Genomic DNA, 26,896 nt, shown 5'->3' with positions numbered 1-26,896 from the left:
GACACTGGAATGAAGAAAACTGAAGTATTTCTTTCTGGGGTGGGTGGAGATGGAATTAGGAGAGAGAGAGAGAGAGAGAGAGAGAGAGAGAGAGAGAGAGAGAGAGAGAAGGAGAAAGAGATTTTCTTTAAAGTTCAAAGAATATTACCTTTAGAACTTTAAGGGATATCAAAGACCCTTGAGCACAATTTCCTCATTTTGCATATGAGAAAATTGAGACCCAGAGAGACTGAGTGATTTGCCCAAGGTCGTAGTTAGTGGATGGCCAAGCTCTGACTTGAACCTATGTCTTTTGCTTCCAAATCCAGTCCTCTTTCCTCTGTACTAGCTGCCATTTTCTATAGTACCTGGATATATCACTTAAAGCAAAATTCTGTGATTATAAAAATAAATTATCATACAATTCTTTTCTTTTATCCATTACTCATTATTTTAAAAACACCTCCTTGTCAAGTATTTCCCATTCTCCCACCAGCTCTGCTAGGTCAGCGCAGATAAATGGTCAACATAGTTTTAATGGAGAGTGATGGTCTGGGATGTAAGGAGTCCTGAGGTCCTAGATCTCTCATTAACTAAATCTTAGGCAAGTATTTCTCTTCTTTTGAGACTCAGTTTCCTCAACGACAAAAAAGTTTTGGACTTGATTATCTCTAAAGTGCCTTCTAGTTCTGAGCTACTATGGTCACAAGCTGGGAAAACACAAATATTTATTAAGTGACTGCTGTTTTAAAGGTTCTGTGTAAGAAACTGGGGCTTCCAGAACAGAAATGATACAAATCCTGTTTTCAGGGAACTACATTCTAGTGGAAACAAGGATATATTACTATAATGTAAGTGAGAATGAAATAAGACTGACTGAAAGATCCAGGCAAATCATGAAAAATCAGGAATTGGAGAGTTGGGAAGTCTCATGGTAAAAGTTGCATATGAGTAATTATTTCTGGGATAGTCTTTTGAGATCACTTAATCTTATCCCTACATTTTACAGATTGAGGAAATTGAGGTCCATGGACAGTGAGCAGCAGAAACAAGATTTGAACCCAAGTGCTTTCAAAAAAGGACAGCTAGTATCTCAACACATTCAACTTATATCAATGTATAGCATGGAAACAATGTAAAGAGTAAAAGATTGGGGCAGCTAGGTGGTACAGTGGATAGAACACCAGTCCTGGAGTCGGGTCCTGAGTTCAAATCCAACCTCAGACACTTAATAATTACCTAGCTATGTGGCCTTGGGCAAACCACTTAACTCCAATGCCTTGCAAAAACCTAAAAAAGAAAAAAGAAGAAAAAAAAAGACTAACAGACTGCTTTCTGTGGGGTGGTGGGGGGCAGGAAGCAAGATTAGGGGAAAAAATATAAAATTAAAAAATAAATAAATTAATAATAAAAATATAATCAATTTTAGAATGGAGTAAAAAATAAAATACTAAATATAAAAGGGGTAGCTAGGCAGTGCAGTAGATAGAGTACTGGACTTGGAATCAGGAAGACCCAAGTTCATTCATATCCAGACTTAGAATTTACGAGAGAGAGAGAGAGAGAGAGAGAGAGAGAGAGAGAGAGAGAGACTGATACTGATTCATCACAGGTGTGAACGACCTGTGTAAATAAAGACATAACAAAGGCAGGATACAGGATACTGAGAACTCCACAAGATGACAAGAACTGGCCCAAGGTGAATTATCAAGCTTTATTTCTTTCTACAGGTCAGTCAGATCTTCCCATTGTCTCCCCAAATGCATGGTTCTCATTCTGACCTTGTCAAAATTCTATCTGTCCTTCAAATGGAAATCAGTTTAGCCTTCCTGTTGACTTCAACCTACACTGTTTTTTTTGCCCTGAAATTCTACTGCATTTTTCAGTCCTAGCTAGGTGGTACAGTGGGTAGAGCACTGGTCTTGGAGCCAGGAGGATAGGAGTTTGAATCTAGCCTCAGCAACTTGACATTTACTATCTGTGTGACCTTGGGCAAATCACTTAGCCCTGCTAGTCTTACATCTAGAGCCATCTGCAGTCATCCTGATCCATATCTGGCCACTGGATCCAGATAGCTCTGGAAGAGAAAGTGAGCCTGGGAACTCACCTCAGCCCCCTCTCACTCAAATTCAATTCATGTGCTTGTCATGGCATCACCTCCCTGATATGGTCTTCTTTGTGAATGAAGGACTAACATCACTACATTGGACTGCATTTTTCCTTGTCTTCATGTTTTTATTAGCCAATGTAGACTAATGTACAAGCTGAGGACAGCGGCTTTCCTTTTTTCCCCTCTTCTGTGCTCTACATTAAAGCAGAACTGAGGGCATAGCAGGTTCTTGATCCTAACAATAACTCATTTCTGTAATGCTTCCTTCACAACAGTGACTCCAGTAATAAATTGTTATCTCCATTTTCCAGATGAAACCATTAAGGCTCAGAGAACTTAAGAGACTTGGCCAAAGTGATATAGCCAGTAAATAGTGGAGTCAGGACTCTATGACTTCACTATAAACCTAGAAAATCTCACAAGGTGGGGGAAAGGCAATAGTAACTATTCATGTTGTGTAGAAAGATTCAGAACAGAAGAACAATAAAGTTAGGGGAAATCAATTATGAGAAGCTTCCTAGAAGAGGTGAGTTTTCAGTCTGATTTTAAAGGACCATAGAAGACTTTATTTGACAGAAAGGGCAGGGAGAGAGAGAGAAGAGAAGAGAAGAGAAGAGAAGAGAAGAGAAGAGAAGAGAAGAGAAGAGAAGAGAAGAGAAGAGAAGAGAAGAGAAGAGAAGAGAAGAGAGAGAGAGGGAGAGAGAGAGAGAGAGAGAGAGAGAGAGAGAGAGAGAGAGAGAGAGAGAGAGAGAGAGAGAGAGAGAGTTCCTAGTGTTTCTCTTCAAACATTGAGGGTCTGGGAGCTGTCCAGCAATCTAATTTCTGAAGTTGGAACAGAGTTTTGGGAAACAAGAGACCACCAAATATGCAGAGCACTAGAACACAGAGCCTCCCGGGACAGCTTTCTTTTTTTCCCTTTTTAAAAAAATTTTATTTATTCTTTTTTCCAACTACATGCAAAGATAGCTTTCAACAATCATTTTTTCCAAGACTAATAGTTTCATATTTTCCTCCCTCTTTCTCTTCCCTCCTCCTCCTTCCTCTGACAGACAGTAATCAAGAATCAAATCAAAATGGGGAAAAACATTAGGGAGAAAAAATAATACATAAGACAACTTTTAAAAATTGAAGATAGCAAGATTTGGTCTTCATTTAAATTCCATCACAAGTCTTTTAGAATTGTCTTGGATTATTGTGCTGCTGAAATGAACAAGTCCCTCATAGTTGGTCACCATTCATTGTTATTATTAGTCGTATGATGCTCTCTTGATTCTGTTCATTCCTCTCAGTATCAGTTCATGTCAGTCTTTCCAGGCTATTCTGAAGTTCTGTCCCTAATAATTTAATATAAAACAATAGTGGTCCATCACATTCACATACCATAATTTACTCAAGCATTCCCCAGTTGATGGGCATCCCCTCAATTATGAAAAGAGTTTGCTATAAATATTTTTGTATATATGTTTTTTTACCCTTTTTGTGATCTCTTTGGGATACATACCTAGTAGTGATATCCTGCACAATTTTCAGTGAAACAATCCTCCTCTCCCAGTAAGCCTACTCCTTCCCAACTCACTTCCCCTTCTTCCTTTCCTTCCTTCTTTCCTTTCTTTTCTCCCCTCTTTTTTCTTTCTTCTTTCTGACTTCCTCTTTTTTCCACCCTCCCTCCCTCCCTCCCTCCCTTCCTCCCTTTCTCCCTCCCTTCCTCCCTCCCTTCTTTCCTTTCTTCCCCCTCCCTCCCTCCCTCCCTCCTTTCCTCCCTCCCTTCCTCCCTTCCTTCCTTCCTTCCACCTCCCTTCCTTCTTCCCTCCCTCCCTCCCTTCCTTCCTTCCTCCCTTCCTTACTTCCTTCCTTCTTTCCTCCCTCCCTCCCTTCCTTCCTCCCTCCCTCCCTTCCTCCCTCCCTTCCTTCTGCCCTCCCTCCCTTCCTTCCTTCCTTCTTTCCTTCCTTCCTTCTTTCCTCCCTCCCTCCTTCCCTTCCTTCCTTCCTTCCTCCCTCCCTCCCTTCTTTCCTCCCTCCCTTCCTTCCTCTCTCCCTTCCTCCCTTCCTTCCTCCCTTCCTTCCTCCCTTCCTTCCTCCCTCCTTCTCCCTCCTCCTCCTCTTTCTTCCTCCCTCCCTCCCTTCCTTCCTCCCTCCCTTCCTCCCTCCCTCCCTTCCTCCCTCCCTCCTTCCTCCCTCCCTCCCTCCCTTCCTCCTTTCCTCCCTCCCTCCTCCCTCCCTCCCTCCCTTCCTTCCTTCCTCCCTCCTCCTCCTCCTTCCTTCCTTCCTCCCTTCCTTCCTCCTTTCCTTCTTCCTTCCCTCCCTTCCTCCCTCCCTTCCTTCCTTCCTTCCTTCCTTCCTTCCTCCCTTCCTCCTTTCCTTCTTCCTTCCCTCCCTCCCTCCCTCCCTCCCTTCCTTCCTTCCTTCCTTCCTTCCTTCCTTCCTTCCTTCCTTCCTTCCTTCCTTCCTTCCTTCCTTCCTGTCTAATCTTTGTCCTCTCTACCCTATTCTTCCACTCTGTCCTTAGAGTATCTGTTCTTTGTTAACACTTTCCATCATTTTTGACTTCTTTTCATATTCCTTCCATCTTCTCCCATTGCTGGGGTTTCCACATCCCTGGCAGCCCTTTCCACTTCTAGCCATTCTTTTTCTCAGTCTGCTCATTTTCCAGAGTCTGGAAAGGAGGTGCTGCATCTCTTATTCCTTCTGAGGATAGGCAGCATAATTTGAGAGTTCAAATGCTGAATATTCAAAAAGCCCAGGTTCAAACTCTGCTTCTGATATTATCTATGTTTCCTTGGGAAAGTCATTTAAACCCTCTGGAACTTGTTCTTCATTTGAAAATTATGATAAAAAATACTTATAGACCCATCTTTCAGCATGCTAAATGAGATAATGTATGTTTCTAGGTGATGGGTGCACTGTAATATTTACTCATTTGTATTTCCTACTTTGTCACTTGGTTGAGGGAGGGCAAGATATGTATTAAATGATTAGATAGTTACATGGAAGAAGCATCTAAGCTTCCCTATTCAAGCACAAGCTAATGGAAACTTGAGACCAGTAATTCTGATTCCTGACTTCCTGGTGGACTGAGAACAAACCTAAGGTGTCAAATGGGAGATGAAGCCACCAGATACCTTTCCTGTCTTTGGTTCAGAAGATCAGGATTCTCTTAGCTGACAGAAGTTTTTGATGGTTGAAGTCAGTCTCGTGAATGACATATTAAGGGTCAAGTACCACTTAAGTGTTTATTTTATTACATTTTTAACCTCACCCTAGTGCATTGGTTCTTACTTTCTAGAATCTCTTTTGCCATATGATTTCACTGATTTGGAGACTGGTTGAAGAAACTTCTCCAGTTGATGCAGATTGGCACCTAGTTTTGGAGTTCCCTGGGAACACTGAGAATTTAAGGGTCAGGTATCAATTTGAGCCCCAGGCCTACTCTCTCAGTATTCCATAAAGAGGTAATATGAGCCTAGAGATAGGATAACTATAAATGTAAGCAGCAGGCGGCACTCTGGGAACCTAGGCAGTCATCTATTAAACTAGCAGACTTACTGAGCATGCTTATTCAATTCCCACTTCACCCTCTTCCTCCCTGCCCGCCCCCCTTTGTGGTTGAATCCTCTCTTCAGTCACGCAGCATGATTTTTAAAGTTCCATCCAACAAAATAGCCTTTCCGAGGCTGTGGAAAGTGAATATCGAAATGTCTAGTTTGTCCCCTTCCCCATCTGTATTCTTGCCACCTGCTGATTTTGAGGTATATGAATTCTGAATTTATATTCAGGCCTGTAATGGGACAATACTGCTCTCCCACTTTGTCCAGTTGTTGGGAGGACAAGATGTAAAGCATTCAGTATTAGGCCTGATAGTAAACACTTAACAGATGCTTCTTTCTTGACTTCTCCCTTAAGTTGCATGCTTATGTGATAGTTTTGTTGGTGGTTATTAAGTTTATATGTGTTATGTACTGAATGCCATTAAGTTTCTAGGAGTGTAATGATAGCTATTAAGTTTATATACTGATGTCTACTAAGTTTTCTTGGTGGTTATTAAGTTTATATACATGATATCCTGATGGCAATTAAGTTTCTATAAGTATAATATAGCTATTAAGCTTACATTCTGTTACCTATTAAGTTTTGTAGGTGGTTATTAAGTTTATATACATTAAGTTATTAATTTATTTTTGTAGGTGGTTTTTAAGTTCATATGCATTAAGTTTCTATAAGTGTAATGAAAACTATTAAGGTTATATATTGATGTCTATTAAATTTTCTTGATGGTTATTAAGTTTATATACATTATATCCTGATGGCAATTGTTTCTATAAGCATAATATAACTATTAATTTTATATACTGATGTCTATTAAATTTTGTTGGTGAGTTTTTATTTACATTATATACCTATAAGTTTATCTACATTTATATGCATTATATACATTATTGCTGATGGAATTAAGTTTCAATAATCATAATATAGTTATTATGATTATTTAAATGTAACTATTAAGTTTATGTACTGATGTCTATTAAAGTTTGTGGTTGATTATTAAATTTATATATATTATATCCTGATGGCAATTAAGTTTCTATAAGTATAATGATAGTTAATAAGTTTGCATACTGATGTCTATTAAGTTTCTGTCATATAATGATGGCTATTAAATTGATATAATGGTGGCTGTTAAGTCCATCCCCTTTTACAGTTATGGGTCTTAGGTTGATAACATTGCTCCAAAGACTGGGTTTTGGAGTTTGTGGGGGGCTGCTCCAGTCTGGGGGTGGGTCCTACCCTGGTTTGGGTGTTTGATTCCCAAGGGTAGCTGGAGACTGATGCTTCAAAGGGCAGAGTTGGGCGAGCCAGACGTGGAGAGGGGGCCATGGAAGGCAGCCTGGGCTGGGGCGTGTGCATTCTGACCGTGGCCTGGTGGGGCTTGGACTGGAGCTTGCCAGCCTGCTGGGGGCAGCCTGCCCAGATTTGTGGGGGCTGTGCCCACCGACCCATCAGGGAAGCGAGGCTGGGCTTCAGGGGTTGCCCTGCCCCCTGGACTTGCAGTGGCTCCTGCTCATCAACAATCCTGGCAGCAATCTTCCGGGTGATGGGGACAGGATGATGGGAGGAGGGGGTGAGCAGGCCTCGGGAATCATGACCCAAGTGCCTGCCCAGACCCCCAAGTTTTATGCATAAGAGACAGAATCCCGAAGAGAGACTGGTTCAAAGTCATACGGGATTGGGTTCAGAATGTGCCAGAACTCTCTTTTCACTTACCCAAAGTGACTCACCTAGAATTTAAAGAAGGTAGTGAGTCAGAATTTGAACTCTGGTCCTCTGATTATAAATCTAGTAGGCTTGTCCCTAAATTAGATTCCTGTTCTTTTCATTTTCTCATTTCTTTCTTTTCTTTTTTGTTTTTAACATTTTTATTTATTTATTTAAGGCAATGGTATTAAATGACTTGCCTAAGGTCACCTAACTAGGCAATTATTGTCTGAGTCTGGATTTGAACTCAGGTCCTCCTGACTCCAGGGCTGGGGCTCTAACCACTACACCACCTTGTTGCCCCACTTTTCAAAAATATTTTTAAATTTTTTAAAAATTTTTGTTTAAATATGGAGTAGCTTTGAGTCTGGCTACCAAGCCACCAAGCCTGTTGGAGAGTCTGGGTCAAAGTCCACACACTACTTCCCCCCACCCCATCTAACAAGGTCCTTTTCTCATTTTTCCTTCCTCTCCCCTCCTCTCCCTTTTATGATTCCAAATGAGTATGAGAAAATAGTCTTACTCTAATGGTTGAGGCCCACTCATTGCCCAAGATACCAGGCCCCAAGGGGTTTGAGATTGCTAACTCCTGACAGTTTTTACAAGCTGGCATATTTTATCTGGACACACATTTTGTAGAGGAGGTTTGGAAAAATAGTGACCTCTTGTGGTTTGCTAAACTATTTTGAAAAATCTTATTTTTATGATTTTGTATTTGTTTACATTATAGTCATTTCTTCAACTGAGGAACTATATGACCTTGTGTAAATAACTCTGCCCAGTCACTGTGGATACAAAAAGAAGAGTGAGACAGTCTTAACTCTAAAGAAAGAAGCTCTCATTTTAATGGAGGAAACACATATAGGAGGTTTCAGCTGCAGGACAGAAGGAAAGGGCCAATGGAACTTGGGTTGACAGCAAGGATTAGGAGGGCAAAGGAGCAGAGCAGATTGTAAGAATGTTCCTGGGAGCAAGGGGAGGGTAGATGGATCCCAAGCAATTAGTGTTGAAAAAAGGAGAGTGGGCCTAAGGGTCAGAGTAGAATGGGACTCTGGATTTCTTTAGACAGAAATGGGGATGGGGAAGGTGCTCCCTAACTTATCTTTGGCCTCAATTTCCTCATTACAATATAAGAGAGTAGAATTAGTTGATCTTAGAGTTTTCCCCCACCTTGAGATAGCAGATAAATTGATAAATAGGTAAATACCTTCAAACCTGAGATCACCTCCACATGTATTGAATGGTAGACTCACATTGATTAATACAATTCCTGATTTTGGTCTGGTTCTTGAAGGTTCCCTGGGTGATCCCTCCAAAGGCATCATGGATTTCACTGACCCAGAAGAAGTAAATGACTATTGGAGTCTGAATATCACCTCTGAACTCTGCCTCACTTCAGGTGTTCTGAGGACCTTCCCCCCAAGCTCCAGATTTGTGGTCAATATTTCCTCCTAGTTTGCCCTAAAACGCACCAAGAGTTGGGTCTTGTACTGTGTGGGGAAAGCTGCCAGGGACATGTTGTCCCAGGTCTTAGCAGCCAAAGAACCTGATGTAAGAGTGCTGAGCTATACCCCAGGGAGATAGTCCTGGAGAGGAATTCAGGAAATTGTTCAGAGGTCGGTTTAAAGAGAGAAATAGAAAACAGTGAATCAGTCAACCAATGTGCTGAACTTAGTATAAGAAATTTTTGATTATATAATTCTATAATTAATTTTTGGGAGGAGAGATACTGAAAAAAAGATCTCTGTCTTCAAGGAACTCCTACTTTGATAGAGGGTACCTAGTCCCTACTCTCAGAAAGCTCCTAGATTGATGGAGGAGACACAGTGCTTATATTTATCAATCTTTTTTATTTCATGGAGGGGAAATAACAGCTGTTCTTATGAAATGTACTGAGGAATTGAGTTGGACTCAGGAAGATTTAGTTTCAAAGCCCACCTCAGACAGTTCTTAACTGTATGACCCATAGCCAGTCATTAAATTTTCTGGATCTCGGTCTACTCTTTTGTAAAAGGAGGGATTTGAAATTGATGGCTTCTTCCTCTCTTCTAGCTCTAACTCTGGGATGCCATGATTCTTTGATGGGCAACACAGCCCTTGTCTGGAAGCAGTCCCTTGTCTGTTGGAAGCGATGTAGTAATCAGATATGAGACAGCCAAAGATTATAAGGGCCTCACCTTCCTTTGGCAGTCCTAGATTTGGGGACATTATTTCACAGAATCCTTAGAATCTTAAGATAAAGAGGTATATCTGGGAAGGAAGCTAAGGATGGCTGATCCTTTAACAGTAGGGGAAACAAGATAGGGACAGTTTTTCTTTTGATATAAGGTATAAGTTCAAGGTCTCAGAGGCATTGATGAGCTGCCAAGTCCTAAGGGACTGTCAGAACCTTCATAGGCTCCAAAGCCAAGTGATTTTTGTCTCCTCAATCTCATCCCCTTTCCTTTCCTCTTTTCTTTTGCTCTTGTCTTTGGTGCTCCTCAGGTCCCATAGACACACACATGAGAAAGACTGCCAAAGCATTCACAAAGGATCAGCCATCTCAGAGTGAGGGACCAGTGGACTGCACTGTGTCTGGCCAGAAACTGATGGAGCTGTTGCAAGAAAACACCTTTGAGTCTGGGACCCACATTGATTTCTTTGATGAATAGGTTACTCATGCCCTCCTCTACTCCTTTTAAGACACCTCCAACCACCCTCTCCTCTTATGTATTTGATGTTAAACATTGTCATAAGGCATCAAAGCACAGTTTATTTTCACTAAATAAAAACATAGGTTATAAAATTTAAAGCTGGAAGAGACCTTACAAATAGCTGGCCCAACCCCCTCCATTTTATAGATATACAGAAGCCCAGAGAAGACAAATTTTAACAGGTAGCAAGTGACAAAGCTGGAATATGATTGCAAAATTTAGTGTATTCGTGAATGATTCAAGAACCATAGAATTTTGCTTCTGGAAAGACTTTCAAGAGATCTAACAGGTACCTGACCATGAACTCCCTCCATCATACCCATCACATCCCAAAGCAGCCCATGACATTTTTGGATAGTTCTCTTTCTTAGGAAATATCAATCCTGTAGCATTTCTCTTCTTTTGTTTCCTGGGGTCAAACAAATACAACCACTTGAGTATGCAGAAGGGATGGCAAAGACTCTCTGCTAGAGTAGCTTTTCTTGGTTGGCATCACATCCAGGAAATCGAAAAAATGACCAGTCTGAGCTTTCTCCATTCCTCTCTTCACCCTTTGGACTTATGCACCAAGATCCTGTTTCCTACTCTTCATCCACCCTTGGAATAATAGTAAGTTAATCTGTAAGTAATCAGCAAAAACTGACAATAACAGGAAGTAAGATTGCAAAGGGGAACCTAGAAATCCCTTACAGACTGTCTCATAGTTAAAGGAAGCATCATTGGTTCCTTCAAAACTGTCTCATAAATTAACTAAAACTGTGGGCTAAATTGGGGAAAGGTCTTCGGATCCTGTTCAGTGCCATGGTCTGAAAGCCTCAGAGAAGCTCTAGATGTTTTCAATAAGACCAACAGAACATCAAATATGCCTGATAACTGAGATTTTGTGGCTATGTTAAATAATGCCAAGTTGACCCAGAGAAGAGTTCATTTGCCCTCCACTACAAAGATGAGACCCCAAACATCTTCTACAGTACATGCTGCCCAAGTGTTCCCAACTCCAATCCATTATCCCGGTTCCCATTGCTTACTTGACTTCCTCTACTACCCTGTTCCTGTCGCCTTGCCATCGGCCTCTGGACTCTTCTCCCCCATTATTTTTCTTTCTGCTATTTGCAGAACACTCATAACTTTTTAAAATATTGTTGAAGCTTTTTCTGTTGTTTTCTGTCTCTTTTTTTGGTGTATATCCAAAGAACAGGGCATACCTGCTCCTACTTGTACTACATATGGTCCCAGTCCTTTGTTCTATTAATAATTCCATAAATTAATTAGTGATTCAGGTGACTTCTAAAACTTAACCAGAAGGCCTCCTCACGTTGAATAAGGTACAATTATAATTCTATCATGTTAATAAGTTTGCTGGTATTTTCATAAGCAGTTCTAAGTAGAATTGGGTGTAATTTAAACCTTAAGTACTGCAGAGTTGTATAACAGGAGGAAGGCCTGGAAGCGTTGGGTCAGATTCCTCTGGCTCTTTACTAAGTATAGAAAGGAAACTAAAGTTTGGTTATGTTACTGTGTATTTTTGCTGGACCTGAGGTTTCTTTGATTTGGCTTGAAATCTCACCTCTGTCATATGCCGCCCTGGGTCATCTTGAGCAAGTCCCTTAACTTCTCTGGATCATGTGTCAACACGAACAATTGAAAGAATAGGAAGGGGGCGGCTAGATGGCGCAGTGGATAGAGCACCGGCCCTGGAGTCAGGAGGACCTGGGTTCAAATCTGGTCTCAGACACTTAATAATTACCTAGCTGTGTGGCCTTGGGCAAGCCACTTAACCCCGTTTGCCTTGCAAAAAAAAACCCTAAAAAAAAATGAAAGAATAGGAAGGAGTCTGCAAGAAGCTAAGTAGAAATCAATATCTATGTCTTCTACCAGGATAACTTCCAATGAGTTTATTCCTTTATTTTATATATAATAAATATTTGTATATTTTATATATATATATATTTTTATATACTATGAATATTCCACATATGGAATATAATAATAAATGTTATATATATGAATAATATGTATTTTTATATATAATATTTTATTTGTTTTCTAATTATATACACATCATTTCTACCTATCATTTTTGTAAGATATTGAATCTTACAATTTCCCCCCACTCTTCCTTCCCTCCCCCATTCCCCCCACAGAAGGCAGTCTGATAATCTTTACATTGCTTCCATGCTATACATGGATCAAAATTGAATGTGTTGAGAGAAAAATCATATCCTTGAGGAGAAAATTAAGTATTAGAGATAGCAAAATTATGTGGTACATAATTGTCCCTGATTGTTGCACTGATGGAATGAGCAAGTCCATTAAGGTTGATCATCACCACCATATTGCTCTTAGGATGCAAAATGTTCTGGTTCTGCTCATCTCCCTCAGCATCAGTTCATGCAAGTCTTTCCAGGCTTCTCTGAATTCCCATCCCTCCTGGTTTCTAATAGAACAATAGTGTTCCATAATATCCATATACCACAATTTGTTTAGCCATTCCCCAATTGATGGACATTCACTTGATTTCCAATTCTTTGCTACAATGGGTTTATTCCTCAGACAAGATATCCTAATCAAATTAGAGGAAGAAGGGAAGAAATGATCTCTCTGATCTATGGATGTGGAAGAGTTCTTGACCAAACAAAGGATAGACAGGATCAAAGAAGAAAAATTGATTCCATAAAATTAAAAAGATTTTGCCTAAACAAAACCAATGCAGCTAAAATTGTAAAGAATACTCAAAAATACTTTTGCAACAGACTCTGAAAAATTCTTCATTACTAAGACATAAAGGGAATTGATCAAATTTATAAAAATGGGGGCAGCTAGGTAGTGCAGTGGATAGAGCATTGACCCTAAAGTCAGGAAGACCTGAGTTCAAATATGACCTCAAAAACTTAATACTGGGGCAGTTAGGTGACATAGTGGATAAAGCACCGGCCCTGGAGTCAGGAGTCCCTGGGTTCAAATCCGATCTCAGACACTTAATAATTGCCTAGCTGTGTGGCCCTGGGCAAGCCACTTAACCCCATTTGCCTTGCAAAAAAAAAACCAAAACTAAAAAAAACCCTTAATACTTACTTAGCTGTATGACCTTGGGCAAGTCCCTTAAAACTGCCTTGCAAAAATCAAATCCCCCCCAAAAAATTTCATAAGAATAAGGCCAAAATTGTGGAGTAGCATAACGAAATTTAGTGAATTCAGTGAATTCACTCTACCGCCTCCCTCCCCCCATTCCAAATAGATATAGAAAATTCTGATAGGGAACTCCAAGGGAAAAAAAATCACAGTGGGTCATTTTTTTTCTCACCCTAACTAAGCTTAGAGAGATCTGTGGTCACTGAGGACACAGTCTAGTCAGGAACAGTAACCCTGGAACATTTCAGGATCCAGGGACTATGCCCCAGGGCAGTACCAGGGCACTCATTCAGAATCTTGAGAGTCCCTGTCACTATTACAATGTTTAGTGGTTTGTTTGTTTTCTTATTCTTCAAGTCATCTTTCTGACACTGGACTAAATGTTAGGGTCTTTGGGAAGAAATGGTTGTTCTAGTTCTATTGCTGCCTTCTTAGGATAACTGCGTATTGTTTGATTCCACAATTTCAGGGACAACACATGTTTGAGACTTGCAAATCTTCTGTGCTCCTGAAGTGGTCTGACTGTGATCTATGTCCCATCACTGACCCCTTGGTCTGAACTCTGCACGTCCCTGACTTGGATCTGGATCTAAACAACAGTAGTAGAGAAGAAATAGAGTAATGGAGCAGTGGATTAAGATAGGTTCAGAAGAAACAGTAGTAAATAACTACAGCAATCTGTTTGGGTTTTTAGATTTGGTTTTTTTTTTTGTTTTTTTTTATTTTTGCAGCTAGGTAATTATTAAGTGTCTGAGACTGGATTTGAATCCAGGTAATCCTGACTCCAGGGCTGGTGCTTTATCCACTGCGCCACCTAGCCACCCCCTACAGCAATCTGTTTGACAAGCCCAAAGTCATTAGATTTTGGGATCAAAACTCACTTTTTGACAAAAATTATTGGGAAAACTGGAAAATAGCATGGCAAAAACTAGACATAGATCCACATCTCACACCCTATACCAAAATAAGGTCAAATGGGCAGAGAATTTAGACATAAAGGGTGATAACAGACCAATTAACAGATCAAGATATATTTTATCTGTCAGAATTATAGAAAGGGAAGAAATTTATCACCAAACAAGAATTAGAGTACATTATAAATTACAAAATGGATGACTTTGAACTGTATTAAAATAAAAAATTTTGTACTAATAAAATTAATGCTACCAAGATTAGAAGGAAAACAGAATGGAGCAGCTAGGTGGTGCAGTGGACAGAGCACTGGCCTTGGAGTCAGGAGTACCTGGATTCAAATCTGACCTCAGACAGGCTGTGTGGCCTTGGGCAAGCCACTTAACCCCATTGCCTTGAAAAATCTAAGAAAAAAAACCAGAAAGCTGAGAAACAATTTTCAGTTAGGAGTTCTGATAAAGGTCTCATCTCTAAAATATATAGAGAATTGTATCAAATTTATAATGTTACAAGTCATTCCCCAATTGACAAATGGTCAAAGGACATAAGCAGGCAGTTTTCAAATAAAGAAATTAAAGTTATATATATGAAAAAAATGCTCCAAATCATTATTGATTAGAGAAATGCAAATTAAAACAAGAGGGACCACCTCACACCTATCAGATTGGCTAAGATGACAAGAAAGGGAAAATGGTCAATGTTGGAGAGGTTGTGGGGGATTGGAACATTAATGCATTGTTGATGGAATTGTGAATTGATCCAACCATTCAGTAGAGCAATATGAAGCTATGCCCAGAGAGTAATAAAAGTGATCCAGTAATACCAATACTAGTCTTTTATCCAGAAGAAATAAGGGAGAAAAAAAATGGGAAAAGTCCCACAAATTCCAAAATATTCATAGCATTGTAGTCAAAGAATAGGAAATGGAGGGAATACCCTTTGATTAGGGAATGACTGAACAAATTATGGTATATGAATGTCATGGAATTACTATTGTTTTATAAGAAATCATGAATGGCTGGACTCCAGCATTGGAAATGGAGTGAGTTACAAGAACTGATGCCCAGTGAAGGGGGCGGAACCAAGAGAACACTGTACACATTAACAGCATTGTAAGTTGATCGATCAACTGAGGGGAGTTGCTCCTCTCAGCAGTTCAGAGAACCAGGACAACCCTGGGAGTCCTGTTGTGGACAATGCTATCTACCTTCAGAAGAAGGGAACCAAAACCAAACAAAGAAAAATCTACAGAATCTGAATGAATACGATGTTCACTTTTTTGAAAAAAAAAAGTCTTTTATTTTTCCTTCCTATCTCATGGTTTTCTTTTGTTTCTCTTAGTTCTGATTCCTCATATGGAAAATGACTAATCTGTAAACATGTTGAACACAAATGGGTATGTACAAGGTTCATCAGACTGTTTCCCGTTGAGGGAGGGAGGTGAGAAAGGAGGGTGGAAGGAAATTATGTAACTTATAAAAATGCATATGCATGTGGATGAATGCTGAAAAACTTTCATAACTTGTCATTGGAGAAATAAAATAAAATATCACTTAAAAAAACAAAAGAAAAAACAAATAGCCATAGATGTGACTGCTGCTCCTGAGGCACTGGGAAGCTCTGCTGCTTCAGAGCGGGGCATTCGGCTTGCTCTTTAGTCTGAGATTCCTTCCTCAGGCTTCAGACTGGGCTACATGCCGGAACCGAGAGCTCGCTCTGCTCTTGGAAACAAAGGCACGCAAGGTCCTGCATGTTCCTGCCCTTCCTTTCTTTTGGCTGAGCAGTGGGACAGTCCCTCTTCACCTGGAATAACAGTCCCTGAGCCCAGGCCCCTTTCTCAGTCTGCCATGAACCTACAACTGAGCAGCCCGGTCTCCACCCTTGAGGAGCTCTTGTCATTAGGATAGAAACAGCCTAAATAAACGGGGCCGTGGAAGATGCCGAGAGGTCAGGTGAAAAGTTAGCTCCGGGGATGCTGGCCAAGCCCCTGGGAGGCAGCCTGGGAACGGACCCGATGGGCTATAGTAGATAGTCCATGCATGGAAGTCGGTTTTGCTGCCTTGGATTTCGATTCTGTTTGGTGGGTTTCTGCAAGGTAATGGAGTCAAGTGACTTGGCCCAGGTCACACGGCTAGGCGAGTATTGTGACCGAGGGAGGATTGGAACTCAGGTCCCCCGGGCTCCCGCACCCCCCAGCGGCCCCCTCCGCTGTCCTTGCTTAACCAACCACCTGGGAAACCCGTCCGGCCCCTTTGGGGGCTGCAGCCAAGAGGAATGCGTGCCGCCGGGTTCTCCGAGGGCGCCCCCGCCCCCCGCTGGGGGCGGGGCGGGGCGGGGCGTCACGCGAGAGCGGAGGGCGGCGCTGTGCTTGCCACCCCAGGGGCAGAGTCCGGCCGGCCCGGCGCGGAGCGGCATGGAGGGCGGCCTGGGCCGGGCCGTGTGCATCCTGACCGGGGCCTCGCGGGGCCTGGGCCGCAGCCTGGCCGGCCTGCTGGCCCCGCGGCTGGCCGCCGGCTCGGTGCTGCTGCTGAGCGCCCGCCACGCCGGGCCGCTGCGGGAGCTGGCCGGCCAGCTGGGGGCGGCCTGGCCCGGCCTGCGGGTGCTGGACGTGCCGGCCGACCTGGGCAGCGAGGCCGGGCTGCGGGGGCTGCTGGAGGCGCTGGCCGAGCTGCCGCGGCCCCCCGACTTGCAGCGGCTGCTGCTCATCCACAACGCCGGTAACGGGCTTCGGGAGCGGGGAGGGGGGCCCGGCGCCCCAGTGGGCGTCTCCCTTCCATCGTGGGGCTCCTCGGATACAGTTAGGAGGGGCCTCGGGAACCTTCCAGTCTCGGGGCGCCCGCAGCCCCCGCCCCGTCATCCCCACCGCCTCCTGGGGCACCCTGGCCGTCGCAGGCCGCAGCAGCGCTCCTGAGAAACTGTTCCCTGATGGTGCGCCTCAGCTGGCCCCCTCGATGCTCCCCCGGGGGTCACAGAACCAGTCTGACCCCCTATTCTAGAACATCCCCTCAGACTCCTCTCTGCCCCCTCCCTGGTCCAGGCAAAACCACCCCAGTTCCTTCAGCCAGGCCTCACGACCAACAGTGACCCAAGAGGCACAGCGGGTTTGCAGCCTGTTGAACCTGACGCTAGACAGCCGCCGTGAATGTGGCAAATAATAGAAACAAACCAGCAGCATAAAAACAAAGAACTAAGAGTGGTTCTAAGTGAAAAACCCCTTCCTTTGTCCCCGGGGAGGAGGGAAACTGACACGTGTACCAGGTCTCGCCCGGGAGGGGACCCTCATAGCCAAGTCCAGGCTTGATACATGTAGCCGTGACTAGGCAGTGAACCGTGGCCCTGACAATGAGCTTTAAACAGCACCAAGGAGACCCACTGGATCACAGCAAGGCTTCCCCAATAGACTGTGGTTTCTGCAGCTGTTGGTTTCCACTCAGGGACCACCTGGAGATTCAGCTGCTGCAGAGTTCATCCAGAGGTGGGGCCCAAAGGAGTGTTTGTTATAGTAAGTACAGGCCACAGCTTGCTTGCTGGGCCTTAGCTCTGGAAAGGAGGGAAAGAGGAAGAAAAAGACATGAGCGGTCTTGGCATGGGGCTCCTGAGAGACTCAATGCCCTTCATCAGTGAAGTTACCCTCTGGAGGAGGTGAATTTTCAGCTTCAACTTTGCAACTCAGGTCTGGTGTTACAGATATACTCAGTCAGAATAATAGTAACTTACTTTTACATAATATTTTAAGATTGATGAAGAAAGCACTTTTCAAATATTATCTCACTTTGTTCTCACATCTGCCCCGACCCGCGGGGCAGAAAAGTGGGGTGTCGAGGAGGACCCAGCCTGAAATGGAATGGGTGAGAATAAGGAGAGTGAGACCCAAGGATGGTGGATAAGGTCTGAGTTTATTTGAGAAAAATACCTGCTTATATTTTGTAGAGAAGGAACAAGGGGATTAGCTTAGGGGTGGAGTTGGTATGCCTTGGCCTGAGAGAAGGGATAGTCTGTGGTCAGTTTGTTCTTGATAATGGAGGGTGACCTTCCTTTATCTTGGCCCTTAGTATGCCTGGAATTTTGTTTGCTCCTTTTATCTTATCTGACAGGGGGCTTCTTGGCTCCTGGTATGTCTGGAATTTATTTGCTCTTTTTATGGGGGCTTCTTGGCCCCTGGCATGTCCCCCTTTTTTATTTTAAATTTATGGGCAGGATCCCTGTCTTAGGCTGTGCAACTTGGTTTTCATGCTTGGTATCCGTGACCAGGAGGGGACCTTAGCAAGGTCCTTGTTATCTCCTGTAGGATCTGATGTTCCCAAGTCATGGAGTTGCACTAAATCCCGTCATTGGGTATCACTGCAGCCCTTAGGGGGTGCCTTTCCTTGAGCAGATGCGTGCATACCAAGGTGGGCGAGGTGTAAGAGCAGCGAACCTCAAGGGTTCCATTTGGGGGTCCTCACAGGACCCTTGGCTTTTCAATTGGTGATATAAGACCGAAACTGGTTTTCCAAGGGCTGAGTCAATTTGGGATTTGATAAAGTTGGTCAGTCTCCTGAAGGCCCATGGTCCAAAAGAAATTAGAATTAGGAAGCCAATTAATGGGCCTAGAAGGCTTGGGAGCAGAGTAGAGAGCCAGGGGGATGTGGAAAACCAATTTTTATACCATCCCTCACCTTTCTCTCTCTCCCTTTTTCTTTTTTCCAGGCTATCCTTAACCCTTTGCAGACTGTCTTCTACCAGGCCAAGTTTATCCTTAAAAAAACAGCATTCTTCCTTTAGTGCCGCGCAGAGTCCCCCCTGTTGTAAAAATAACAAATCAAGACCGCGTCTATTTTGTAATGCTACTTCAGCTAGAGAGGCAACAGAATCTTTTAGGTGTTCTAACCCTGCTTGAAGTTCTGAGAGATCCTTATCAATAGCAGAGCTAAGCTGGGTGTACTGTGCATTGGAGGAAACTAAGGAGGCAATACCTGTACCAGAGCCAACAAACCCAAGTCCAATCAGGACTGCGAGTGTAACTGCTGTCAGGGGTTCTCTTTTGTCTCTGATAAGGGTACCCCTTCCATGTTCCCAAAATTGGAGGAATTCCTCCGGGTAGTGGACAGTTAGGTGAGGAAAAAGGGAGACAAGGACACAATAGTCCTTTTTATCAAGGAATTGTTTGGTGTCCACAAAGGTGGTTAGTCCTGATGAGCAGGCAAGATAGGTATTAGGAGGGGCTACAGCATATCTATAGGAAGTATTAATAAGGGTATTTTGGTTACATACTGTGTCTAGCTGAAGAGGGGGGAGCATATGTGGGCCAAGGAGACAACGTCCCTGACCGGAGATTTTTGTAAGAGTGAGGCCTTGGGATTCCCCAGTGCCCCATCTGAGATCATCCCTTCTGTTGGAGTGTGTGATGTTCCCGAATTGAGCAATACCTTCATAGAAGGGAGGGGAAGAGGAATAGCAGATCCAGCATTCTTCCAATGAAGAATTCTGTATCTGGGTCAAAGCTTGTACAGAGGCATTAATGAGGTGATCCAGTACCCAGTTCCTGTCGTCTCACAATCCCATCTTTACAATAGAAGTCCCCCATTCTACCACATTGTGGGGCTGATGAGCGATGGTATCCCGGGCAAACATAAAAGGAGAGGGTCCCAAGCCTCTCTTTTCTATCTTGAGAGCCACAGCCTGTCATGCGATCATCGGACCCCCATACTGCGTCCCATCCACTGTTCCATTCGGATAATCGACAAAGATCTGGGTACAGGGGAAGCCAGGGTGTCATGGAGTCAACTTTCGAGGTACTCCAGATGCGGAATCCTTGAGAGTCTTTGACTGACCAAGTGTAGTTAAGTAGTTGGTATGAGCAGGACAGCGGAAGGAGCAGGCACAGGAGGAGTGCCTTCATGCTGGATCTTTTATCTACAAGAGAGCACAGAGGGGGATTCCTCAGGGGGTTCCCTGGGTGGATTATGTGATTTTACTAGACGCTCAGGTAGCCATCTAGCATTTTGAGCTGATGAATCATAAATACAGGCATGTCCTTTACCCCAGGAAAGGACTGGGTCAGGTCCTTGCCATTTGTTGGAGATGGGATCTCTCCACATAGCCTGTGCATAGTTGTGTTCAGTAGTGGAATGCCAAAGTGTTCAGTAGTGGAATGCCAAAGGCGATCTGCTGCAGATTTGGCATTAGCATCAAGGGAGAGGAAATTGAGGACAAAGAGGGCATGGTTAAGAATAGTTTTAGCATTGTTAATCTTGGGGTAGAGTGTCTCTGACCCTTTCTGTAATTTAGTAATCATGTTTTTGAGCGTTTGGTGGGCTCTTTCTACAATGCCCTGTCCTTGAGGGTTTTTCATAAGCTCCCTTAGAAGTTTTATAGGTAGTTGAAGCAATGGTTTGACAACGATCAAAAAAATCAGCCTTCCAGGTGAGGAACTGTCCTCGTGTAAGTACTGCCTGGACGACCCTGAGCCATTCGGAGGGGAGAAGATATCCTCCACGGGAGATGGCTTCTAGTGAGAGAGTAAAGGGAGCATTAGGCCCCAGGGGCAGGAAGGCAGGGGCAGTTAGGTATGGAGGGGGAGCGGAGGCTAGGGGCCAGTCTGGGTTATTATATCTAGCAGCTTCTTCCTCAAGTTCTGCCTCATCGCCTGGGTCTGGAGGCTCTGAATCTGGGTCCATTTCTGGACTGGACCGGAGATTCTTATTTCTTGTAAACACTGGGCAGGTTATGGGCTCCTCTGCTGGTGTTATCTCAGAAGGGAGAGGAGGATAGAGGGATTTGCTTGGGGGGGATTTCAATAGCTGCTGAGGGAGATCTAGCTGGAGTTTTAGGGGGTTTCGCTTCCTCTTCTTTCAAAGACTTTATAGAGGCTGTATGCGAAAGAGGGCAAAGGCAGGACTCTGCAACTGAAAGAAGCTGTTTTTTTGTGGGGTCCCTGGTTGCGCTTTCCACTATGTCTCTTATAAGACCCCAGTAAGAAAGGGCTGAAACAGGGACGGCATCGGGTCCTTCTATTTTCAATTTCTGATTAAGATCTCTTCCTACTTTCTGCCATTTGTCTGGGTGGATCTCAGGTCCTGTTACCAGAAACCACGGGCATACTTCATCTATAAAAAGGAAGAATCTAACAAGATCCTTTTTCTTTACTTTAACTCCCCTGTCTTTAAGTGCCAGTTTAAGGTCCCGTATAAAGACCTGTTCTTTAGACAGCTTGGAACCCATGAGAAAAGAATGAGGCAGACGTCACTTACCTGTTCGTGGGGCTCTCCGGAGCGATCAGAGGGGGTCGCGACGATTCTTCTTTACGGGGTCTGCCTGGCAAGAGTCCGTGCCTCGAGCCACACGATGGGCGCCACGTGCCCCGACCCGCGGGGCAGAAAAGTGGGGTGTCGAGGAGGACCCAGCCTGAAATGGAATGGGTGAGAATAAGGAGAGTGAGACCCAAGGATGGTGGATAAGGTCTGAGTTTATTTGAGAAAAATACCTGCTTATATTTTGTAGAGAAGGAACAAGGGGATTAGCTTAGGGGTGGAGTTGGTATGCCTTGGCCTGAGAGAAGGGATAGTCTGTGGTCAGTTTGTTCTTGATAATGGAGGGTGACCTTCCTTTATCTTGGCCCTTAGTATGCCTGGAATTTTGTTTGCTCCTTTTATCTTATCTGACAGGGGGCTTCTTGGCTCCTGGTATGTCTGGAATTTATTTGCTCTTTTTATGGGGGCTTCTTGGCCCCTGGCACACATCAACCCAGATAAGGGCTGTGATTACAGATAAGGAAGTGAGAGGACAGACATAAATGACTTGATCAAAATGACACAGCTAGTGCCTGAAACAGCACTGGAGGAATTAACTCCTTTGGTTACTATTTCCTCCTGTTGAACCATATTGAGCTTTCAGCATACTAAAATCCCCAGATCTTCTTCAGATAAATGTAGATTTTACCTGCCTTCACCCTTTTGTTGTTGTAAAGTTAATTTTTTGAACTGTAATGTAAGATAACAATTATCCTTAATTTTGTGAGATTTAGCTCTGTTCTCAAGCCTATTGTAATCTTTTTTAAAAAATTTTTGTAAAGCACTGGGGTTAAGTAACTTGCCCAAGGTCACACAGCAAGGTAATGTCATAATCTTTTTGGATCCTGCCCGTCACTGGTGACTCACTCACCTTTGTGCCATCTGTAGACTTAATGAGCATATTTTTGCCTTAACCCAAGTCAGTAATTAAAATATTAAATTTCTTATGGGCAGGCCCAGATACTTGGAGCTATTCATTGGAAACCTCTATCCAAAATGACATGGAACTATCATCCTTGGAAATGACGAAAATTGAGCCAGGGAATCATGATTTTTTTTTTGGCAAGGCAATGGGGTTAAGTGACTTGCCCAAGGCTACACAGCTAGGTAATTATTAAATGTCTGAGACCAGATTTGAACCCAGGTACTGCTGACTCCAGAGCCGCTGCTCTATCCACTGTACCACCTAGCTGGCCTGGAATCATGATTCTTTGAGTCAGTCATTCAACCAGATTCAGAATCATCTCATTGTCACCATCACCCACAAGATGATTATGAGAAGTAACAAGGAAAATTAAATATACAGGATTCCCCTGATTTGCTGTGCTCCATGTCTTTCATTTCTCTTTCAGGAGATGGGCGGCATGTTTCATTATAAGTCCTCTGGAATTACACTTGGTCATTACACTGATCAGAATTCCTAAGTCTTTCAAAGTTTTTATTGTTTACCATATTATTGTCTTTGTATAAATAGTTCTCTTGGTTACTGGTTTGCAATGCTGCATCATTTCATACAAATCTTTGCAGCTTTCTCTAATCTCTGCTTCATAATTTCTTACAGCATCATAGAATTCCATCACCCTTATGTGCCATAACTTGTTCAGCCATATTTTGTCTTTTTTTTTTCCCTGAATCCCCAGCATTTGTGACCTAGGCAGAAAGAGCCCAGGTGTTCCTAACTCCAAGGCTCACCTCCAACCTCTACACCATTTAACCATTTAATGTATCACAGACCCTGCTGGCAATCTGGGGAAGTCTCTGGACCCATTTTCAGGGGTCACACAATTTGTAAGGATCAAGTTTCTAAGGCCATATTTGAACTTGTCTTCCTGAGTCAGGATGACTCCAGGGCTGGTACTCTATCTACCATGCCACTTAGCTGCCCCTCAATATTTTTTAAATGAATAAAATGCCCCAAGATTGCCAAATGAACCAATTCTATTGAAATGCAATGGCCAAAACTAAAAAAAAAAATAAAGTTCAAGGATTCCAGATTAAAGATTAACAAGGGTCTACATCAAGCTTCCTTTCATGAAAAAAATCATTGAATCATCCAAAAAACCTTCCTGTCCATTTCCAGGCTCTGAAAGGAAATCTCAAGGGCAATTGGCAGGGATTGTGCGATTTCTGAGGGTTTTGATTTTTTTTTTGAAGGTACCCTAGGGGATGTGTCTAAAAATGTCGTGGACTTCGCTGACCCAACAGAAGTCAATGACTACTGGGCTCTGAATGTAACCTCCACTCTTTGCCTGACCTCAAGGGTCCTCAAGGTCTTCCCCCCCAATCCTGAGCTGAAACAAACTGTGGTGAACATCTCTTCCCTCTGTGCTCTGAAACCCTTCAAGAGCTGGAGCCTCTACTGTGCTGGCAAGGCTGCCCGAGACATGATATTCAGAGTTTTGGCACAAGAAGAACCCAGTGTGCGGGTGCTGAGCTATGCCCCAGGTAGGAGGGCATGTGGTCTTTTCTCTGCCCCCAATATGGCTCAGGAGACCCAAGTACCTGCTGTTCCTTGCTCAACACTCAGGAGAAAGTTCCTGTAATGTCCATTATCTGTTCATGGCCAGAGGGTGGGTCCCTCTTGCACCAAGGGACTTTGAAAGGTATAATTTGAGATGGAGAGATTCTTGGACATTATCTGGAGGATGACACTAGACCAGTCCCTAGAATAGGGTCAAACATCCCATTGCCCAGTTGCACTACCCCCTTATAGAAACAGCCTCTCCCTTAGCCCAGCACACTGTCTAATCAGTACCAGATAGCTTGTGCTCCCTCTTATTACAGGATCATAGATTTAGAACTAGGAGGAACCTCAGAGACCTTTCTTTTCTTTCTTTTTTTTTTTTGTTTTGTTACAGAGGAGAATACGGAGGCACAGAGTGGTTTAGAGACTTCAGGATTATACTGCTAGTTAATTATCTGAGGCAGGATTTGAATCCAGGTCTTCTGGAACTTATGTTCAATGCCCTTTCTACTAGAGGAGTAAAGTCTTAAGTCTTAAGTCTCCCTAGTTGCTAACTTGTCTATGCAATCATGGCTTAAAAAAAAAAATCCCAAAACATTAAGTACCCTCTGTGGACAGTAGCAATCATAAGGGCAATTGACTGTTACCATCTCTCAGGAGGCGTGCTAGGCAGTCACTAGTCCCCTAGCAAAAGAAATGAGATACATGAATTTAGAGGATCCAGCCCAAATGTTCACATAGTCTATTTGTCTCCATCCTGTGCTAGAGCATTCTGAGCTCCTATTGGTCTGATCTGCCACTGATGAATGCACTATGACTTGACTCTAATTTAGTGATGTCATTTAGGCCCTCTTCAATAGTAAAGGCCAATAACCAACTAGTGACTAGGAGATGGGGAGAAGGCTCCAAGAAATGGAAGGTATTACCTATGTCTTTAGGACTAATACTGGCTAATAATCCATAGCTAGCATTTTTATTGCCCTTTGAGGTTTGCAAAGTGTTCTTACCTATAGGTCATTTGATCATAAGGACAATTGTGGGAGGTAGAGGAAAGTGAGACTGAGAGAGGTTGAGTTATTTGCCTAGGTTTATTCACCCAGTAAAATGTCTGACAAAGCCTTGGGACTCAGATTTGCCTGGTCCCTCTCTCTACTGACACCTCTCCATGGTATACAGCTAGATGGGGCAGTCCTATTCTAGTCTTTGGTTGTGGGCTCCTGATCCACTGCCATATAGTCATCGGTCCATTCAGGGGCCCTTGCCAGACCTTTGTCCTTTCCTCTGTTCCCTCAGGCCCTCTGGACACTGACATGCATCAGGAAGCCCGACAGAAAACCAAGAATTTGGAGTTGCGGAAGGCAATCATCAATTTGAAGGAGAACCAGACCCTGCTGGACAGCTCTGTCTCTGCCCAGAAGCTCCTGGACCTGTTGGAAAGGGACACCTTTGAGTCAGGAGCCCACATTGATTATTATGATGAGTAGGACTGGTTGCCCTCCACCATTTGGGTACCAGCCCACCTTCCCCTGTCACCCTGTCTCCCCATCTTGTTCTTCACAAGTGCCTCCCAACCTTTTTATGGAGAGGGGTGATTGTGGGATGGTGTGACTTAGTGGAGAGGTCCTTGGATTAAGAGGCAGAAGACCTACCCCATGTCAGCCAGGCCATAATGGGTCTCTGAACCGAGGCTTCAGAGTCCCAGTTCAGGGCTCTATGATGTACCTGCTCCATTCCCTTTGATTTCTTATATAATTTCCACTGTAATTGACTCTTTTCTCCTTTCTGTATTGTCTTTCTCCCCTTTCCTAAAGATCCTATTGGGTGCCCAACCTACTGAGTATAGGTTACCTGAAGCTAAATTCTGAGACTGGTTACCATCTGTCTTGGTAAAAGAAGTTCTCACACTGGGAGTGCTCCATGCTGAGCTCATGTCATTCCTGTATGAAAGGGAGAGAGAGAGAGAGAGAGAGAGAGAGAGAGAGAGAGAGAGAGAGAGAGAGAGAGAGACCGAGACCTTAGGATGAAAATGTGTTTCACTTTTCTTTTGTGGTTGTCCCCATCCTCAGAGAATTCAATAAATACTGAGAAAGTACTTTCTGTGTGTGTGTGTGTGTGTGTGTGTGTGTGAAGGCACGGGCATCCTTCACTCATTCAGGAAGCATTTTCTGAAGGTCCACCATGTGGAGGGGATAGGGGGAAACAAAATAGGAATGAATCCCTGACTTCAAAGAGCTTACATTCTATCAGAATTAAAATACATGACTATTCAGTATGACTTTTACACACATAGGGAACTTCTGGAGGAGAACCTTCCCTTCATCAATGTAGCTAGCAGCCCCTCTCTAACTCACGGTCTTGAGAGTTGTCCAGAAGACTGAGATCTCTATTCTATGCTTAGGGCCCCATGGTCAGGATATGTCAGGAATGGACGTGATCCTTCAATTCTGACCACTAGGCTACAGTGTATCTTGTGAAAATTTTAGTAAATCCAAAATAAACACAAGATCTTGGGGGATAAAGTTGCAGAAGAGACAATAAGCCCTCATTACCAATTGTGGGAAATGAGTCAACTGACTCCATCTTGCCACTTAATTCTGCAACAAGCTGTTTCCTTCCTAGTCAATTATGGTCTATTCCAATTTTGGTTTTGTGAGAAACTGTTTAGTGATGGGAATTGTGAAAAAAAAATATTACATCATTAGAACCTTGCCCTGTGTGGCTATGGAGCTGGACATCCTCTCCTTGTTGCTTTGAGACCTTTAACTCAGGATCTAGGTTAGGATGACCAGAAACCCAGTCAGATCCAAAGACAAGGAGTTTTCTCACAATTATACATCTCACACAGCCCATGTGTCTTGACTGAAAAATGGTGGAACCTACAATAGGAAGGGACACCATGATTGCCTACAGAGCTGAGGCCCAGGAGACAATATGTTTGGTTGAAAGTTTGGTAATGGGGTGGGGGTGGGGCTAGGAGGAACCCCTTCCTTCCTTCCCTGGGACTAAGAAGTGCTCTTTGTTCGAGTCCACCTGCAAGGTTACTGATAATGGTGCAGACTTTTGGACAGCAAGCCAGACATCCTTG

At 43.4% G+C, this 26,896-nt stretch overlaps 1 protein-coding gene and 1 pseudogene across 1 annotated transcript; both read left to right on the top strand.

The window, feature by feature from the left end:
* Positions 1-6,959: 6,959 nt before the first annotated feature.
* On the top strand, positions 6,960-9,990 carry LOC141517973 (sepiapterin reductase-like; annotated as a pseudogene).
* Positions 9,991-16,489: 6,499 nt separating this feature from the next.
* Positions 16,490-25,903, top strand: SPR (sepiapterin reductase). The gene is made up of 3 exons (XM_074195681.1): positions 16,490-16,793; positions 23,502-23,792; positions 25,105-25,903. The coding sequence occupies exons 1-3, from the start codon at positions 16,490-16,492 to the stop codon at positions 25,293-25,295; spliced, it is 786 nt and encodes a 261-aa protein (XP_074051782.1). The 3' UTR covers positions 25,296-25,903.
* The last annotated feature ends 993 nt before the right edge of the window (positions 25,904-26,896 follow it).

This window comes from Macrotis lagotis, chromosome 1 (genome assembly GCF_037893015.1).
Source record: "Macrotis lagotis isolate mMagLag1 chromosome 1, bilby.v1.9.chrom.fasta, whole genome shotgun sequence".
Lineage (NCBI taxonomy): Eukaryota > Metazoa > Chordata > Mammalia > Peramelemorphia > Peramelidae > Macrotis > Macrotis lagotis.
The sequence above is the reverse complement of the archived record's forward strand: the minus strand, read 5'-3'. Positions and strand labels throughout refer to the sequence as shown.